The sequence below is a fragment of the Gasterosteus aculeatus genome, chromosome 7, assembly GCF_964276395.1.
Source record: "Gasterosteus aculeatus chromosome 7, fGasAcu3.hap1.1, whole genome shotgun sequence".
Lineage (NCBI taxonomy): Eukaryota > Metazoa > Chordata > Actinopteri > Perciformes > Gasterosteidae > Gasterosteus > Gasterosteus aculeatus.
Genome location: NC_135694.1, coordinates 15010306 through 15029673, shown reverse-complemented (window position 1 = coordinate 15029673; position 19368 = coordinate 15010306). Strand labels below are relative to the sequence as shown.

Here is a 19368-nt window from a genome sequence, read left to right as displayed (position 1 = left end):
AAAACAAAACAAAACCTAAATCGTGCCATCCAGATGCACCTGCAGATCAGAGTGACGCCGGGTGCGAAAATTGGTCGGTGGAAGGCTCCTTTTTCAGAATGGAAGGTTCTGGTGGTCTGTTCCTCCGGTGGTAGGATCCTTTTCAGAACGGCACAAGCAGATCTCAGTTGTGTATTTAGCGACGTGCAAATTCCATGCAACGTTAAATGAGTATCTTCATGACCATGGGTTTGCCGTAAATGTTTTTTTCTAACTTTATTTAGAATCTGAAACAACACAACGACTTGCAAGTAGCGCATTGGCTTTAGAAATGAACGCATTGTTCTGACTCCCCGCCGGCACAGTTTAACAAGCCGGCCAGCTGGTTTACCCCATGGCATCTCTGGCAAATCCTGAGGAGAACAGCTGCTCCTCCAATCAAAAGCGAAGCGTGAAACTTTTCGGTCTGATAAAATACGGCGAAAAAGTTAGGCCAGTCTGTCTTAAGTTTAAGTCTCTCTGTATGTGATCAGAGGGAGAGAGCTGAAGACCAGAAAAAGACAAAACAGAAAAAATATAAGGGAGCGCAGTAGCGACGCTGCCGTCCGTGGTGCAATCTTCCATGCAATCTGATAATTTATTTAGAACAATTAGACTCCAGTGATGAATGAATCATACTTTTGCTACATAATTTCAACAAAACGTTTACAGTATAGACAGAGGTATGTAAATAAGTAAAATAAAGTTAGTTCCTGCATTAAGAGCAGGCAAGCCTGAGCAATATGTGTTCCATACAAAAAGACAACACAGTCTCACAGCAAAATGTATAATAGCTACGTTGGTCCACAAGGGTAAACTTAGTATGGTTACAATTTGGGGGGCAAATTGTCACAATAGCTAAAAAAAAAGAAAATGCCCTACTGTCTGCCTGTTATCTGTGAAAAACACATTTTAAGAAAGCATTAGCATTTGTATGCATTTCTAGCAAGAAGTATGTGTTATATTTTCATAATCTTCTATCAGAGAATGTAGAAGACCTTCCATTTATTAGTTTCTACGAAGATTTTAGTGTCTCTAGGAAAGCGTGGGAATGCAACGCTTTTTACCGTTATGGTGGTTGCTATGGACGCTGCTAGGCCACCTAGTTCAGTGATTCTTAACCTGGGTTGGATCGGTTAAGTCACTCTCAGCGGTACAGCAGACACACACTGCGGTCAAGTGAGCCACAGCTTTAAAAAATAATGTCGATTTCTCTATTTCTTAAGGTGCGTTAACACCAAGCGCACCGTTCTGGGTTGACAAAGAGGCTTTCAGTGGGCAGCACCATTGGCCTGCTTACACCTACAGTGCAAAAAGAGGACATGTTGTCAAGGTGCACAGAGCCACATTGACAAACACTGACTGAGAAGCTGATAGTAAGAGGGTGTCCTGTGGTCAAGTCCCACGGTTCCCCTCCAATTTACTCAGTGAGTGCAGCCAGGTGAGGCCTGGCTTCTGGTGTCAGTGTTTTTAAACCAGTTTTGAAAATATGCTGAAGGAAACAATCTCATACAACTTGATAAGAATTTTTAATAACATTGTAAAAATAATGCACTCATGAAGCATACAAACCTGTGGAGTTTTTTTAAATATGTAAATCACAAAATTTGCAAAGAATGTTTATACGGTTTAAGGAATGTGACTCATGTTACCTGCTTGATCCAAGATGGCGCCGTTGATGGCCGCCACGGTGCGCTTCGTTTTTTGTTGTTTTTGTTGTTAATTACGTTTGCTGCTGCGATTCCCGGAGCTCTTTCAACAGAGATGAGCTCTTGAACATCCGTGGAACAACTCCAGCGGAGTTACTTCCAACTTTCCTGCTTTCTTCCGTGGAATTACTGGACATTATAGTCAAAGGTGCGCTCACCTTTCGTCACGCGGTGAGACGTCGTAGGAGAGGAAAACGGGCCGGCTCGCTGGTGAGACTCCGCAGGCGTGGTTCTCGCACTCCGCTGCCAGGCATCTTTCTCTCCAACGTGCGCTCACTGTGCAACAAACTGGACAAAATTCAGCTGCTGATGAGGAGAGACAGAGACTTCTCTACATCCTCAGTTTTGTGCTTCACGGAGATGTGGCTCTGCGGATCGATTCCGGACTCCGCGCTCCAGCTGGCGGGCTTCCAGCTGCTCCGAGCGGACCGCGACACGGAGCTCTCCGGCAAGACAAAGGGTGGAGGAATCTGCTTCTACTTCAACAGCAGCTGGTGCAACGACGTAACGGTGATCCTAAAACACTGTTCTCCTGATCTGGAAACTTTTTTCATCAACTGCAAACCCTTTTATTCCCCCCGTGAGTTCGCTTCATTCATCCTGGTCGGTGTTTACATGCCGCCAGCGGGCAACGTGCACGAGGCACAGCGGACACTCGCCGACCAGATACGGCGTGTGGAGCGGACCAACCCGGACTCTTTAGTTATTGTCTTCGGGGACTTTAACAAAGGAAATCTCACCCATGAATTTCCTAAATACAGACAGTTTATTAAATGCCCCACCAGAGAGGAGAACACGCTGGATCACTGTTACACCACAGTAAGCAGGGCTTATCACGCCGTCCCTCGTGCTGCACTGGGACACTCTGACCACGTCATGGTCCATCTGATTCCTGCATACAGGCAGAAACTAAAGCTGTGCAAACCTGTGGTGAGGGAATTCAAGAAGTGGACCAGTGAGGCGCTGGACGATCTTCGGGCGTGCCTTGACTGCACAGACTGGGATGTTTTCAGGACTGCTACTGACAGTCTGGATGAGTTCACAGAGGCTGTAACTTCCTACATCGGCTTCTGTGAGGACAGCTGTGTACCATCATGCACCATGGTGAGTTACAACAACGACAAACCCTGGTTCACAGCGGAACTCAGAACACTACGCCTGCAAAAGGATCAGGCATTTAGGAGTGGGAACAAAGACTTGTACACAGAGGCAAAATACAAGTTTAGCAAGGCGGTGAGAGATGCTAAACGACTGTACTCTGAGAAACTCCAACAACAGTTCTCAGCAAGTGACTCTGCTTCGGTCTGGAGAGGCCTCAAACACCTCACCAACTAGCCAAAAAAAACCCACTCCATGAATGACCTCCGCCTGGCAGACGAGCTGAATGAGTTCTACTACAGATTTGAAAGACAATGTCCTGATCCCATCCCCCACAGCTCCACCAACCTGCTGCAGTCCCCCTCCCCCAGCCCATCAGGTGCTCACGTATCTTCAACTATATCACCTTCCCCTCCCCCACCAGCAACGACCCTCTCTATTCTGGAGAGAGACGTTAACCGGCTCTTTAGAAGACTAAATCCCCGTAAGGCGGCCGGTCCGGACTCAGTCTCCCCTCACTCCCTGAAGCATTGTGCCGACCAGCTGTCTCCGGTGTTCACTGACATCTTCAACACCTCCCTGGAGACACGCCACGTACCAGCCCGCTTCAAGGCCTCCACCATCATCCCTGTTCCCAAGAAGCCCAGGATCACAGGACTTAATGACTACAGGCCCGTCGCCCTGACCTCTGTAGTCATGAAGTCTTTTGAACGGCTAGTCCTGTCCCACCTGAAGTCCCTCACCGACCCCCTCCTGGACCCCCTGCAGTTCGCCTACAGGTCTGTGGACGACGCTGTCAACATGGCCCTCCACTACATCCTCCAGCATCTGGACTCCCCAGGAACCTACGCCAGGATCCTGTTTGTGGACTTCAGCTCTGCTTTCAACACCATCATCCCGTCTCTGCTGCAGGACAAACTCTCCCAGCGGCACGTGCCCGACTCCACCTGCAAGTGGATCGCAGACTTCCTGTCTGACAGGAAGCAGCACGTGAAGCTGGGGAAACATGTCTCAGCCTCTCGGACCATCAGCACCGGTTACCCCCAAGGCTGTGTTCTTTCCCCTCTGCTCTTCTCCCTGTACACCAACAGCTGCACCTCCAGCCACCAAATTTCGATTTCAATTTTCGAATTTGTATGTTCAAGATTTTCGTATACATTTTTACGAACAGGTTTTGGAGATCACGTTGGTTTTATCATGTTGAACAGGTTGCATCAGGCTATCTATATCAGTGGGCCTTTGCCATATTTAGCAGAAAACTGCAGCAGGTGCAGGCCTTATACATAAGCAAACATGTCATTTTAAAACAGCATAATCATTTTTGACATCCATTGTAATTATAACATTTAAATGTATAACTGCCAGCATTAAATAACAATATCGCAGTATAATATAGAGAGGCCCCCACTGGGTAAACTAAAAGTCAGAAAAGTTCACGCCTTTCTACCAGAAGAATGTGCATTGGAATATATTATGTAGAGCCGATTTTTTTCACCTGAAAAGTAAATAAGCTGAATAAAAGTAAAGATGTCTTCCTTCTGTTTATGCTACCAATTTAATCCCTGTATGATTTGTGCCATATGCACTTTGAAGCTCAATTGGTTGTTTAGAATGCACTCTAAGTATTAACCACTTTCCCTTAACTCAATTACCATATGTCTGTCCGTAAAGGGACTGCCTCAATTTCACCCGACTTTGTAATCAAAAAGTTACGTGATGGTCAATCAAGACTGTTACTAAAAAAACGTTCACTGTCAACAAAATGATTCATTATTACAGTCAACATTTAATGTCTCCAAATGAGTTGAGAATATGTAGTGATCTACTGTATATTCTGCAGATTTATATATACAGGCAGAGAAACACTAACAAACAACTAATTACAACTATTAATACATCAAATGCATTCATTGAACCAAAATGAAGAAGAAGAAGAATAATAATGAATCACTGATTTTCTTGAGTGAGTTTCTTTTCAAATTAACTTCTGTTCATGATTCTCATTTTGCTAAGAGCTCCAGAGTGTTGCACTGACACACATCCAACTAATTTAGGCTTTAATACAACTGGTAAAATGTTTTGTTACTTAATAAAATGCTGGTGTAATGCTTGCGGTTGTCCTCGCTCGCCTCAATTTATTCCAGTTTTTAATGTCTGTTAGTTAGGTCTCTTAGTTCCAGAAATACAACAAAGAAGGCAATAAAGAAAAGTAAAGCAGGAAACTAATAAACAAAACATAATTTAACAACTTTTCCTCAAAGTTCTGCCACCTAAACCAATTGTTCGGTTTCAGATTTCACCAGGATTGTGTGTTCTTTACCAGAACAATGCATCTAATTTCACAACCCCAATGTGGCTTCTGTTATAAACTAATTTCACTACCATACTTTCTAAACTAAAAGAAAGAAGAGTTAGATGAAGGGAAAATAACTAGTGGTAAAATCTCTGTTTCTAAAGAAAGTCAGTGATCCACTTGCAGGTGGAGTCGGACACGTGCAGAGTTTTTCCTGCAGCAGAGACGGGATGGTGGTGTTAAAAGCAGAGCTGAAGTCAACAAACAGAATCCTGGCGTAGGTTCCTGGGGAGTCCAGATGCGGTCTTCCCCTAAAATAAACAGAAGTCCTAAAAGTCCAGATCTTTACATTGCTCCAAGCAGTGGTGTGGCCTATGTACATCAAAGAATAGAGAATCTTTACAACTAGTTTGAAAGGTAACCTAACGCTACAGCCTTTGGAGTCTTAAAGACAGACTAATTCCAGTTTAAAACAGTTCAAAAGTGACGCGTGACTGGGCAAAAATACGGTGTCCCCTGTAAATATTGGAAAGACCCTTTGTTGCATGCCTGCAGGGCCAGACAGGCCCGCAGAGCTTTTCTCCTGTGTTGTTCCGCCCCTCCCCCTTGTCTTGCAAGTGCTTTCAGGATCCAGAGTTAATGGAGGTGATTGGAGTCCACCTGTGCAGAGTTTGCCAGCTGCTGAGTGGCTCACACTCGTTCTTTCTAGCCAATCACTGTCGTGGGCTGCACACAAAAGAGGCACACTCTGGGCATAGGGGGGCTGTCTCATTTGTAATCTAAAGTGTAAAGTATTTGAATTGTGAAGACACTTGTTTTAACACTCTTGTTATCATCCAGTGAAACCCCTTGTGCATATTTGAACACCTTTTTAAAAAGTGAGAGTGAAGTCTCCTTTGAGATTTTAGAACATAGGTTTCTACCTTTAACGGACCCTAGCAGGAATCAGGAAACATTTATTTGCCAAAATATGCCAAACAAACAAGGAATTTGTCTTGGCGGTTAGTGCGCGACATTAGACAGACAGTGCACAAGTAATAAAATAAAGTAGAATGAAATGATAATGCAATGGGTTAGTAGAATAAGGCTAAGGGTTAGTATAAAACAAGGGAATAAAGTTAAAAATTTTAAATATTAAAAAGTTAAAAAGAAAAATATTAAGCATAAAATGCACTAACGAACAAGTAACAGACAAGTGACAAAGTGATGAATTGCAGTTAAAGTGGCATGTACAGTATGAAGGGGAGTGACCGGTTGAGTGTTGTAGTCAGTCAGTGGGGGACCGGGCTGCAGCAGAGACGGGATGGTGGTGTTAAAAAGGGGGTTAGGGTTAGTATTGTATTCTTACAATTCAACATTGATTTCTCGTTAAAAATGCAATCATAACACGTTTATTTTAGATCGTTAGACTTCACGAAGTGTGTTTACGGGGTGCAGGTCCCCATTCACTTTGAATAGGGTGACGTCATCAGTTGAATTTGTATGTTCAAGATTTTCGTATACATTTTTATGAACAGGTTTTGGAGATCAGGCTGGATAAAACACGGTGGTGTGAAATAAAGGTTTGATAAGTTCAGAATATGACAAAAGATTATACATGTGGCTCGCTCTGGAAATCAGGATCAATAGTCAAAAATAGCCATGAGGTTTCTGAACCCCCACGGCGGGGCGGCCTTGTGCCCTACCACTACACCACGACAAGACCCTGAGGTCTCCTTCTATGGTTGTCCGGCCTCCTGCCTCTTGCCCCAGAGACACAGAGTCAGGCTAGTTGGTTGATTCGGACCGCGAGACATTGAGGGTTTTGGGGTTAATCTCTAGAGTTGTTGAATGGGGAGCATGTAGGCGACTAAAGGGTTAGGGTAAGGGTCGACATGGCGCAGGGGTAGAGAGGGTGCGCCGGGAACCGCAAGGTTGGTGGTTCGAGCCCTGGCTGCTCCATGCCCCATATTGTTCCTGAGCAGGACCTAACCCCTAATTGTTCCCTGAGCCAAAATGTAAAAAGCCATGGGTTAAAAATGCAATGTAAGTCGCTTTGGATAAAAGCATCGGCTAAATGACATGTAATGTAAAAGGACTGAATTCACAAGACCCTTTTAAGAGAAGGGGCGTAACCCTGGTGACATGGTGGATTAAAGGGTAGCAGGAACTGAATTTGGGGTAAATGGGTGGGGTAACACTCCTTATAATACTATCAAATGCTGACACTGGACATACAGTAAACAGTTAGGAGCGGAATCTGTCAACATAGACACAATTCCAATGTTATTGGGATTTAGCTAATGTGATAAGGGCCGGAACAGAACGGAATTCCCCAAACTGCACTTCATTAAAAACATAGCAAATGTCTGATCCAATATTGTTTCCAGAATTCCCATGAAGCATTGAAAATGCTATGTTTAAGACTCCGATAAAGTAGGAGAGTATTTTCTTTTGGGAAGTTGATTTCAAGCTAGATTTACAGGAATTTGCCGGAATGTTCGATTGCAACAACTGCATTAAACAACATTAGTAAAACTGGCCACAGCAGTAATGCACTCAATCCCATGGGACTGGTGCTATCACAACAGTAATGCAGCAGTGTGGTAATTGTTAAGGCCTGGTGGGACATGGAGCGAGGATTTTGAGCTATGTCCTGGCGTCGCCGCATTAGTCGTGTTGCAGTCGTACGACCAGAAGAGAGACTATTAAAGAGGAATGACTTTTTGGAAACAAAACAATGGCTGCCAGTTAATGCACAGGGTTTACAACAAAAATGCTTTGCCTTTCTTTGGGCCTACTACTGGACTGATCCCGTCCACAATCTTTGAAATAGCTAATGTTCATCATCAATGCTGACGATCACGTGGCTCTGCCGGTGAAAAGGAAATCTTTTGTTGTTATCTCCTTGAAGATTAATATTTCCATGAAAGTTATTTTCAAGCTGTTTTAAAGAACAGTTTTGAGCTTGAGGTCTTGAGCTCCTGAGACTTTTGTATTCTTTTGTGAGTATGGCGCTCTGAAAAGCAATTTTTGTCCAATACCATCTCATTTCAGACTGCCATTATAATGCTTTATCTATACATGCAGTGTAAGAAACACTCTAAACTCTACCATTGTAGTAAAGAATCAAAATACAGGGTGGGGGGGGGCGACATTAACTGTGTGTAATCTGAGGAAAAACGCCTCCTGTGCAGGTGAAGGAGGAGAGGGCTGTAAGAGGATTTCTGGCCTCCATTGAGTCCAAACAGTTCTATAGGGTATGGCCACACTGCCCATATGATGCAGTGTTTTCACTCCTGTGGGTGAGGGAAGCAGTGGAAGGAGTGTTGAGGTGGCTCTGGAAGGTCAGAAAATGATGGCGGATTCAACTAAGTCTGGGTGTTGAAGACACACTAAATCTGACGCCTTCGGTAGAGATACTGGTGGGATGTGTAGGGAGCAGGAGTAGCAAAAATGGCCACTAGCCAGTGTGGTTGAATCATGTCTCAATAGGAACTGCACTATTTGTACTCTTAAAACAAAAACCCATACTTCATCTATACTTTTCCTGATTACAATTATCAGAGAAATAATGTGGGCAACACAAAAATATGAAGTGTCTGGTGTGACCCTTCCAGGCTACTATAGAAACGAGGCTTGGGGCGCCAAGAAGAGGGCTGGATTCAAATGGTCCAAAAAATTCCCTCCTAATGTCTATTCCTAACCACCAGTCTAGGAAATGTGATTAGGAGAATTCATGAGGCGTCTTTTATCACTTTTGCCTTGTTATCTGTGTTGTTTGTAATGTCTGCCAAGATGGATGCGTCATTCTCTATTATAAACCAAGTCTACCTACAAATAACCTATGATGGAAGCCACTTAAATACTTCTTTTCAGGAAACAAACCCACACCGTGAAACAATATGATAATCAATTCCTGCCAATGAACCCCCTTAAATGCTGCACACAGTACCTTTTGAGCAAGCAGTGTGCATCTCGACTACTGGGCCTTCACACATCCAGACAACCTGAAATCGGACTGTGTATATTTTCTTTACACCAAGCTAGACTCCTAAATTTGTTGTTGATTCTGCTGTTGAGTTAATTTGATTGCTAGTTTAAAACAAGTAAATCTGTGTCATCGGATTTTGAAAGAAAAAGGTGATTGACTTTCTAGCACTGAATATTTATGCATTGAAATCATGCATCTGAATGTTTTTCAATGTTAAAATATTCAACCGCAAATAAATACACATTAAAATATTTCAACTGCAAATACAACTTCGGCTTGTCGGCTAGCATGATTACCGGATTTTTAAAAATTCAGTGACAGATCTCTGCTTCACAACTGTAAGGTCGTATGGGACAATAAACAGTTGTCACACTATAATGTGTATATGTCTGATATATTCGTGTTTTTGGTGGGTTTTTTTATGATACTATATAATATATGACATCTGCCTGAGAGCTTTAATAAACAACAACCGAACGTCATCTCGTTTAAATTTTTAAAAAGTTCTTAAAAGTAAAGACAGTTGAGTAGAAGTTGGGATACTAGTTTGACTTTATCAAACCCCATCACTGTTGGACATGCAATGGTGGTGCATGTAAACAGCATAACCTGCATGTACTGTCGGGGTTATGCGTCTGCACATGCTCCGCTAAAGCCGCTGCCCCCCCCACTACGCTGCAGCGGCTCATATGCGCTCTACAAGCACGTTCCTGGTTTCAAAACTCCGCCAATCACTCCTAATAGCTTGTCGAAGCATCCCAGCATCATTAACTTAATTCAAAACTAGAAGAAAATGCGTATTCTGACCAGATGTACACGCTCGTTTAACTTCCGCTTAGTTCATGTCCTATACAGTCTGTTAATGTACAAGTGTCAGCTGTCTATTACTGAATCTTACAGACACAAACCACACTGATGGCATAAAGTTAAAGTTAAAACACTCAAGGAAGCCCCATTATTAATGGACATGGCTGAAATCCGGTCATCATGCTAGCCGACAAGCCGAAGTTGTATTGGGGCGCTCGCTCCTTTTGCGAGACGCACTCTCCCGATCTTGAATCTAGAATCGATTGCTCTTCCTTGGGTTCCCGGATGTTGCGGTTGAATTTTTTAACATTGAAAAACATTTAGATACATGATTTCAATGCATTAATATTCAGTGCTAGAAATTCAATCACCTTTTTCTTTCAAAATCCGATGACACAGATTTACTTCCATGGACTCCGAAATGGTGGAACGAGCTCTCTGATGACATCAGGACCGCAGAGAGCCTTTACATTCTCCACCACAAACTAAAGACACCTCTTCAGACTCTACTTTGCCTAAAAACACTAACAAATTGTAGCACTTAAATTGTAGTTAATGAAATTGCACTTTCAAGTTTCTTCTTTTGAGTTTGTATCTTAATGGTTGAAATTCACCTTTTGTATGTCGCTTTGGATAAAAAAGCATCAGCTAAATGACGTGTAATGTAAAAGCAAATACTATTAATAACTAAAATGAAATATCTTAACTTTACTTCCGCTATGAAGTTGCATGTTGGCGTCTGTCATTTTTAGATCTTTTTTTATCTTCTGTTTTAGACGGGTTTTTTTTATTATCTTAAGACCCGTTCTAAAAGGACCTATTGATTGTTTTCTGTCATGGTACGTAGTCAGGTTTATTTCAGCAATCAGTGGTCTTTCTATTTTAAGGCTTGTAATTGGCCTGTAAGTAACCCTTATACAAAGACTGCACATGGTGGTGTTGAGGCAGCAGAGCTCCTTAAGCTCATGGCTGAGGTGCTTCACAGAGTGCTTTTAGTCGCTCATTTGTGCGGGCTGCAGCCGGTACTTTAATGGCTTTCTTATTAGTCATCCAGTGATGCTATACCGACACTGATGTGCTGTAATTATTGCCATCAGTGCAGACAACTGATGTGGGTTCATGATGATGGTAATTGTTTTTATATTCATTCATCAATAGTAACATGTTGTGAAACTTGGATTCTATCCATGTCTGGTCGTTATCATACTTTTCCACATTTTTTGAGATATTGCTGGATTGACATTTTTACTGATTGAGATTAGTGCTCTGTGACAGGTTCGTTCTACGGGGGGGGGGGGGGGGGGGGGGGGTCTCGGAATGGCGAGAATGCAGCGGTTGGTTCCATTCTATACTCTTTATTTTACTGTTCACAACAATCATGGGCAGCCGGCTCCAGCCTCCTCGTCTGCTCAGCCCTCTCGCTGTCGCCGGATCTCTCCTACTTCAAGGCAGAACAAACACACACACTGATTAATCTCAGCTGCGGCTGATTATGCCTCGTTATGCAGCGTTCCCCGAACCACTCCCTTCTCCATCCCCTCTGCAGCCGAGCCAAACCACGCCCGCCACCACATGCTCCTATCCCTTTCCCCACCCACGCAACAACAGCTTAAGGTCTCTCCTCCACCAGAACATGCTTTTAACATCGCTGTTGTCAGGGGTAATGTGTGCCGTTACTCAAGTGGGCTTGCTTCGATGCAATTAGTTTATTCTCTTTGTGTGATGAGTGCATGCCCTGAGCCCTCTGCAGACATTTGGAAACAGAGCAAATAACCAAATTTACACACAGACAACTGTGGTCGGTTGATTTGAATCTATTTTTCTTTGTAAATACAGATATTTTATGGATGATACCCAAGTTGGAATAGCGTCATGTAAGAGTTTGTCTAATCCAAATGATTCATTTGTTTGACCAACCGATTGGCCGACCCTGCTTTGGCTGGAGCCGTGCTCTACGTTAGTGACTCAACATTTTTCATACCATGTGGCAGGTAGAGACTGCTCTAACTTAATACAATTCAAGGTCAACAGCGCACTTAGCTGCCGATACAGGGACTTGTCCACTAATGCGGTCATTCCTCTGCTTCTCTACAGGCACTCAAAAGTTTGTGACTGAGGGGGAACATCTGGTGCTGACGGCTGTCACCAAAGAGCAGTCAGGATCCTTTGAATGCATTGCTTCAAATGACATTTCAAGCCCTGATGTCAGGACGGTTCAGGTCACTGTCAACTGTAAGGATCAAAACTATTAAAGTCATGGTGGGAACGTAATGGATGTGATTATCAGGACTGATTGCCCTATTTCCTTTCCTTTTCGTTTAGTTTTACGGTTTTGTCTCACATGCACCTTCTCCAAAGAGTTCATGTGAGAAAAAACGATACAAAAAAAAAAAATAGTAAAAAGAGTACTGGCATTATGACAAAGCGTGATTTTATAATTTTGGTATCACTTATAATACAGTTAGCACAGACTGAGAAAATGTGTGGTTTATCAAGTTTGAAGTAATGTAACCAACCACTTCTTGTATTCTGGCTGTAGCATCAGTTAACGTATTTAATTATGTTCTGTCAAAGTGAAAACCTTTTTTCTTTGATTTGTAGATCCCCCCTTCATTTCTAAAGCAAGGAGTACGGGTACTCCGGTTGGACAAAAAGGAACTCTGCAATGTGAAGCCTCTGCTGTCCCCAGGGCAGATTTTGAGTGGTACAAAGAAGACCGCAGGCAAGTTTTTTTCCTCTGAGCTCTGATTTCAACAGGAATATATTTGTTTGAAGTCTGTATGAAAGAAAATCAGAGACACCTGTAAAGCTGCAGGGTTTGTTGGCTAGATTTAAGAAATACAAATCCAGACTGTCACCTTTAATAATAATGAATAATAATTTTTCCAAATATTCCTGTTAAAATAACACTGTGCTTTGCATGTAACAAGATAACTATTCATGCCTTGTATTTGGTTCTCTGAATAGGGATTATATCCCGTATGTAACGAAAATGTATCATTTAATTTTTATTTTTTTTCAAACTCAGTCCAATCTTTTGCACAGCAGGCACAGACACCGAAGGCAACTATTATTATTTCTCCATTGAAAAGTCAGTATGGTGTTTAACCCGGAGGTTTGGAGGATATTATAGCATGGAAATATTTAACAACTTTAGTCTGGAGCCTGGAAATCAGCCCCAGAGCTGGTAACCCGATGCAAACACAGACTATGTTACACTGTTAAATGGTCCCCGACAGTGATAGCAGCAGTGCTCGTCAGTCCCCAATAGGCAACATCTGTCCTTGAGAACTAAAAGATGGAGGTCGCTTTTTAAAATAATTGGCATTTGCAAACATGTAATAGGGCAATGAGACAGGAAATGCAGAGTGAAACAGAGGTTGTGGAACACAAATGCATGCACAGCTGCATCCATAAGACAGTGAGCTGCATTCAGACCTGTAGCCTTTTTGGTGAAACATGTACGTCTTGTACAGCCTACAGATGTGTATGGTATTTCTAATGGTCATAAGTCTAAATGTCGTACTTCTAGTAGAGATTTGAACTCCTTTCCCTCATTGGTAACTGGCACAAGCATTAATTTCATGCTTCTTTCTTACAGGGTTTTCAATGGACTGAACGGAGTTAAGATAGAGAATCAAGGTAAACAGTCGATGCTCGTCTTTTTCAACGTCTCGGAAGAAGACTACGGGAACTACACCTGTGTTGCTGTGAACCCCATGGGAATCACCAATGCCAGCATAATCCTTTATGGTAAGATTGTCAATGGGTTTAAAAGGTAACGCACTGAGGTGAGAAAGTTACGGTTACTTATTTTCAAGCGGGCCATCCTTGGTGGCTTGTTCTTGCCATGCCTAAGCAGCCGCACACGTAAGAAATAATGCAATCCTAACTATTTTCTCTGGCAATTGCTCTTTCTTGCCTCACAGATCTACATGAAGATTTGAGTTCCAGTTAATCACAGTGCCTAGAAGCAGAGTTGAAGTTCAAGCACTAGTTTAAGAAGCTGAATTGTTGTTATCCTGCAGGTCCTGGTGCGATGCACAATGTGAACGGGGCGGCCGTGTTGCCCCGTGCCTCTGTATGCCTCCTGTTGACGATGACCTCACTCTACCTGCTGAAGTTCTGATGTGAAACGTGAAGACCTTCAAGCTTCTCTCAGCATTGAGCAGCAAGAACAGACTATTAGTCCGATATGATGAGAATGGAAATTTAAGTGTCAGTGGCTCACCCTTAGTTTTCTTAATTTTTCTTTCTGCCGTTGATCAGAGTGGTGTTTCGTTTTTGCTCGCCAAGAGAGAGCGGTGTCAATCTGAGCAAGGTGAAAAATTAAAAATACTGCACTAATTTGATGATGCTAGAGCTACTGAGTTTGTGACCCCTGCCCTGAAAAACTCTTTTGTATGTGAAATGGAAAAAAGAAAATACATGTAACTGTTGATAGTTGACTGTTTATTGCCCAATACTAAAGTGTACACTCAGATTACTATTATTGTCATGTCCTGTTCAATATCTGTACAATACCATTAAGCTTTTTTAAGTAAACAAGAAAAAGGGGAAAAAAGCAACGTGGTTGTTGAATTTTACTGTATTTTTACAGTTGTATGCAAAACAGTAACAGATCCATTACAAACAGTTTGGAATAAAACTAGTACTTCATGATTTTCTCAGGCAAAGTCCAAAAGCATAGTGCATCCACTTTTTAATTTCTTACTATGTGTAGAAAATGTACAAATGTGTACGTGGTATTCCTGCACTGCGGGTTTTTTTCTAATGGCATACGCGGCATCAAATATACATTTTTGAAACACCTAATCAAGGTGTCATAGCAGCTTCAAGGCATATTTACATCACAGTATGCTACTAAAACTCAACACTCACATGGCGGACAAAAGGGTTGGTCAGCATGCCGCTTAATTTGCTGCAGTAAAACATTTTGATCGAACTGGTTGGAGCACATCATGAATTTTTTTTTTACCCACCCCTTTTGTCATTGATCCTTAATTAGAAATATTGTACAATACACCCTTAAAATGTCTTTGGAAATGCACTAAAAGCACATTGGAGTTAATGTTTGACGGTGCAAGTTTTCCGTTCATTTCACTCACGTGAATGACATTAGTGTAACTAAGTACATTTATTCATGTACAGTGCATCTGGAAAGTATTCACAGCGCTTCACTTTTTCCACATTGTTATGTTAAAGCCTTATTCCAAAATGGATTAAATTCTTTATTTACCTCAACATTCTACACACAACCCATGATGACAAAGTGAAAAATGTTTTTTGGAAATCTGTTAAAAATAAAAAACGAAAACATGTGCATAAGTATTCACAGCCTTTGCTCAATACTTTGTTGAAGCACCTTTGACAGCAATTACAGCCTCAAGTTTTCTTGGGTATGATTCCACAAGCGTGGCACACCTATTTCTGGGCAGTTTCTCCCATTCTTCTTTGCAGAACCTCTCAAGTTCCATCAGGTTGGATGGGGAGCGTCGGTACACAGCCATTTTCAGATCTCTCCAGAGATGTTCTATCGGGTTGAAGTCAGGGCTCTGGCTGGGCCACTCAAGGACATTCACAGAGTTGTCCCGAAGCCGCTCCTTTGTTATTTTGGCTGTGTGCTTCCGGTCGTTGTCCTGTTGGAAGATGAACCATCGCCCCAGTCTGAGGTCCAGAGCGCTTGGAGCATGTTTTCATCGAGGATGTCTCTGTACGTTGTTGCATTCATCTTTCCCTCAATCCTGACTACCACAGCATGATGCTGCCACCACCATGCTTCACTGTAGGGATGGTATTGACCAGGTTATGAGCAGTGCCTGGTGTCCTCCAGACATGACGCTTGGCATTCAGGCCAGAGAGTTCAATCTTTGTTTCATCAGACCACAGAATTTTGTTTCTCATGGTCTGAGAGTCCTTCAGGTGCTTTTTTGCAAACTCCAGGCTGGCTGTCATGTCCTTTTTACTGAGGAGTGGCTTCCGTCTGGCCACTCTACCAAACAGGCCTGATTTGTGGAGTGCTGCAGAGATGGTTGTCCTTCTGTAAGGTTCTCCTCTCTTCATAGAACAACGCTGGAGCTCTCTCAGAGTGACCATCGGGTTCCTGGTCACCTCCCCGACTAAGGCCCTTCTCCCCCAATCGCTCAGTCTGGCTGGGCGGCCAACTCTAGGAAGAGTCCTGGTTGTTCCAAAATTCCTCCATTTCCGGATGAGTGAGGCCACCGAGCTCATTGGGACTTTCAATGCTGCAGAAATCTGTCTGTACCCTTCGCCAGATCTGTGCCTCGATACAATTCTGTCTCGGAGGTCTACAGCTAATTCCTTGGACTTCATGGCTTGGTTTATGCTCTGATATGCACTGTCGACTGGATACCTTATATAGACAGGTGTGTGCCTTTCTCAATCATGTCCAATCAACTGAATTTAGCACAGGTGGACTCCAATCAAGTTGTAGAAACATCTCAAGGAGGATCAGTGGAAACAGTATGTACCTGAGCTACATTTTGAGTGTCATGGCAAAGGCTGTGAATACTTATGTACATGTTATGTTTTCGTTCTTTTTTTTAACAGATTTGCAAAAATTTGCGCAAAACAGTTTTCACTTTGTCATTATGCGTTGTTGTGTGTAGAATGTTGAGGAAAATAATGAATTTATTCCATTTTAGAATAAGGCTGTAACATAACAAAATGTGGAAAAAGTGAAGCACTGTGAATACTTTCCATATGCACTGTACTGTACCGTAATTTGTCCTATCTGGACTTCACTCGAATATTTCTAATCTTTGGAAAATAATAGTTCTCCTTTACACACAAAAGACACAGGTACAGAGGTGAGTTAGAATTATAACTTTTTCTAGTCATTATTTTGCAACTTTTTATATTGTTATTTTTAAAGTATCTTAGTAGTAATGGATTATGATGAACATAAACATTTAGTTAATTCCTTAAATTAGCTTGATCCCATTATTAATAACATACTTAAATGTGCCCTGTCACTCAACAAAACAGCTGTCTTATTCTGTTTATCCCTTAATTAGTTCAACGTGAAGTAGTGGAGAAGCTAGGTGACAGTCCTGTGCTTGAAACTCTTATAATTAATTCTCAATATAAATGCATCCATTTTTACATTTACTGCTACAAAACTGACACACAGCTCCAGTCCATATCCAAGCCCCAAAGAGACAAACTATTTCATGAACAACAAGATAGTGATGTCAACTTAAATGATGGAAAATGTCCCGCGTAGAGGCTATGAAGCTTTTCTCCAAGCGTTTGAATGTGTGCTTTTAACCTGATTTGCCCTGATGTAAACAGCAGAGGTGATTGTTGTACTCTGTTGTCAGTAGATATATTTTCAAGGAACATTTTTAAGTCTGCCTGGGACAGAAATTGCCAGTGATGAGCATATACTTAAAGCACAAGTGATTAATTATGTGATGTTCCGCTATTGTCCAGTTCACCCCTGTGCATAAATATGATTAAGGAATGAGTTGAAGACAAAACGGGAATGAGGTTGATGTATGTGGGAATGCTTTTGATGTACTCACATGTTAAGTTCTGTGCTTGTAATGATGGTGAATAAGTAGGCTCCAGATGATATAGTGATGGGATTACACTTTCTAGAGGGTTTGCAAAAAAGAAAAACAGACCGATGTAGATGCTTGCAAAAGATTAGGGTTATTATAACCCTTTCCATCCCAAATAGATTAACATCCTGTAGGTTTTGATTTCAATGAGCTTGAATCAATTGGCGTAAAATCCCCATTAAACAAGAACTAGACGTGGAATTTACTTAAGGTGCATTTTTGATTATGTCAACATGAACAAAAATATAATTTATTTTATTTTTCCGAATTTCAATTTAAGGATTTCAGATTTGTTTTACATGTTTATATTCCTTCTGAAGGCATAATTGTGTGGGTATTTTAAAGTTTGCAGCATTCAAATATATTCAATTTTATTTTCATTATTTTCTTTTCTCTATTTTTTTTCGTTTTTTTTTTTTACGGTAATGTATGATCGCACTTGTTTTCTAACCTTCCTGGAGGTTCAGCATAGTGTACTCACTATTGTAGTATATAGTCATTACAATGGATTGAGAAATTGCAAAAATGTCCATAAACTGGTTAAATGTGATTTCAAGTTGCAAGTCATTTCTTTAGTTACAGTTTTTTAATCAAAGGTATAGTTTATATTTTTCTATGAATTACGAGTTATTAATTATTCTATGAGTTTCGCTTATCAGACCTGTTTAGCACTGGCATTAACTGGCATTTGTCTTGGTTGATCCAATCAGAAGTGGAGGAGCTCAGTTCAAACCCGACATCAAGATGCATATCTACTGACCACGTTGCAAGGATCACATGTTGTTGTATTTAGCGGGAAGCAGAAATGCACTTACCTTGCAGCAGATAGCTAACAGTAGATAAAGACCAAGGGATCGGTTTTATATTGAAGCTTTTCTATTATGTTTTAAACTTTGAAAACAAAATATAGCATTACAAACCACCCATATAAACGACATGGATATACAACAATGATTAAGACTATTGCCATCGTGCAAGAACAAATATTTATAAATTATGATGTTTGACTAGCTAGCATCAAAGTTAATTCATACATTGACGTTAATGGATTAATACTAATGACAATTACTATCTAATACTACAACACCAATTTTCGTTCATTCAATGTTTCCGCTTCACCGGACACCGTCCAAACCTCGAGTCCGTCCGCACCATTTAAATTTAGATGTACTTCCAATCTGCAATATGCCAATTCAATAAACGTATCGAGCGCCATTCATCAATATTTGACTTAATCTTATTGGGGGGTCAAAAACACAGTTCCTTCATTTATATGGTCTTTTGGAATGTTTACGGGAGACAACTTACACCATTACCCAAGGGCGTAGGTTTGCATATGGTCGCCAAACTCCTTGTAATCTCTCGGGCTTCTTTGCTTTATTCTTCTTCCGTACAAAAGTTTGGCACGCATCTCCTCCCGCACCGTTGCTCGGAATTGTCTCAACCTTTCAGCGATTGTCGGGACCCATCGGGAATCGTGTGCTATTATCTGGCTAAGAGAAATGACTTACGTTTTTTGTGGCTAGTCTTCACTTGCCTGCTTGGCCGTTCATGCACAGGCACCAGCGGGCAGTCTAGACCACACTCTTAAAATTACTTTGGAATTTTCTAGTTATCTATACTATACTTTTTCAGAGTAAAATAGAGAGTACAATTTTCAGTTTTCCAATGCGTCCTCGAGCCTGCGGGACAAGATGCTGTCATTTTATTAGCTGAAGCGGCAGAGTCAGAAACACTGTAAATGGTCCCTCGTAGAAAGAGAGATGGCAGTAGTCTGACACTGTAAAGTACTAATTACGCCAGGAAATAATAAAAGCTTCATTTTAGTATTTCGTTTGGTCTCAACATTGATATTGTTGACCCTTTGGTGCTTTGTAGAAAGGA

The 19368-nt window shown here is 41.7% G+C and overlaps 1 protein-coding gene across 2 annotated transcripts in view; it reads left to right on the top strand.

The window, feature by feature from the left end:
- Positions 1-14323, top strand: part of opcml (opioid binding protein/cell adhesion molecule-like) — a 215589-nt gene extending 201266 nt beyond the window's left edge. For both annotated transcript variants that reach the window (XM_040181443.2, XM_040181442.2), the window contains 4 exons: positions 11993-12130; positions 12500-12620; positions 13500-13651; positions 13927-14323. In XM_040181443.2, coding sequence (XP_040037377.1) covers positions 11993-12130; positions 12500-12620; positions 13500-13651; positions 13927-14027 — 512 coding nt within the window. In that variant the 3' untranslated portion in view covers positions 14028-14323. The remainder of the gene's footprint in view (positions 1-11992; positions 12131-12499; positions 12621-13499; positions 13652-13926) is intronic.
- Positions 14324-19368: the final 5045 nt, after the last annotated feature.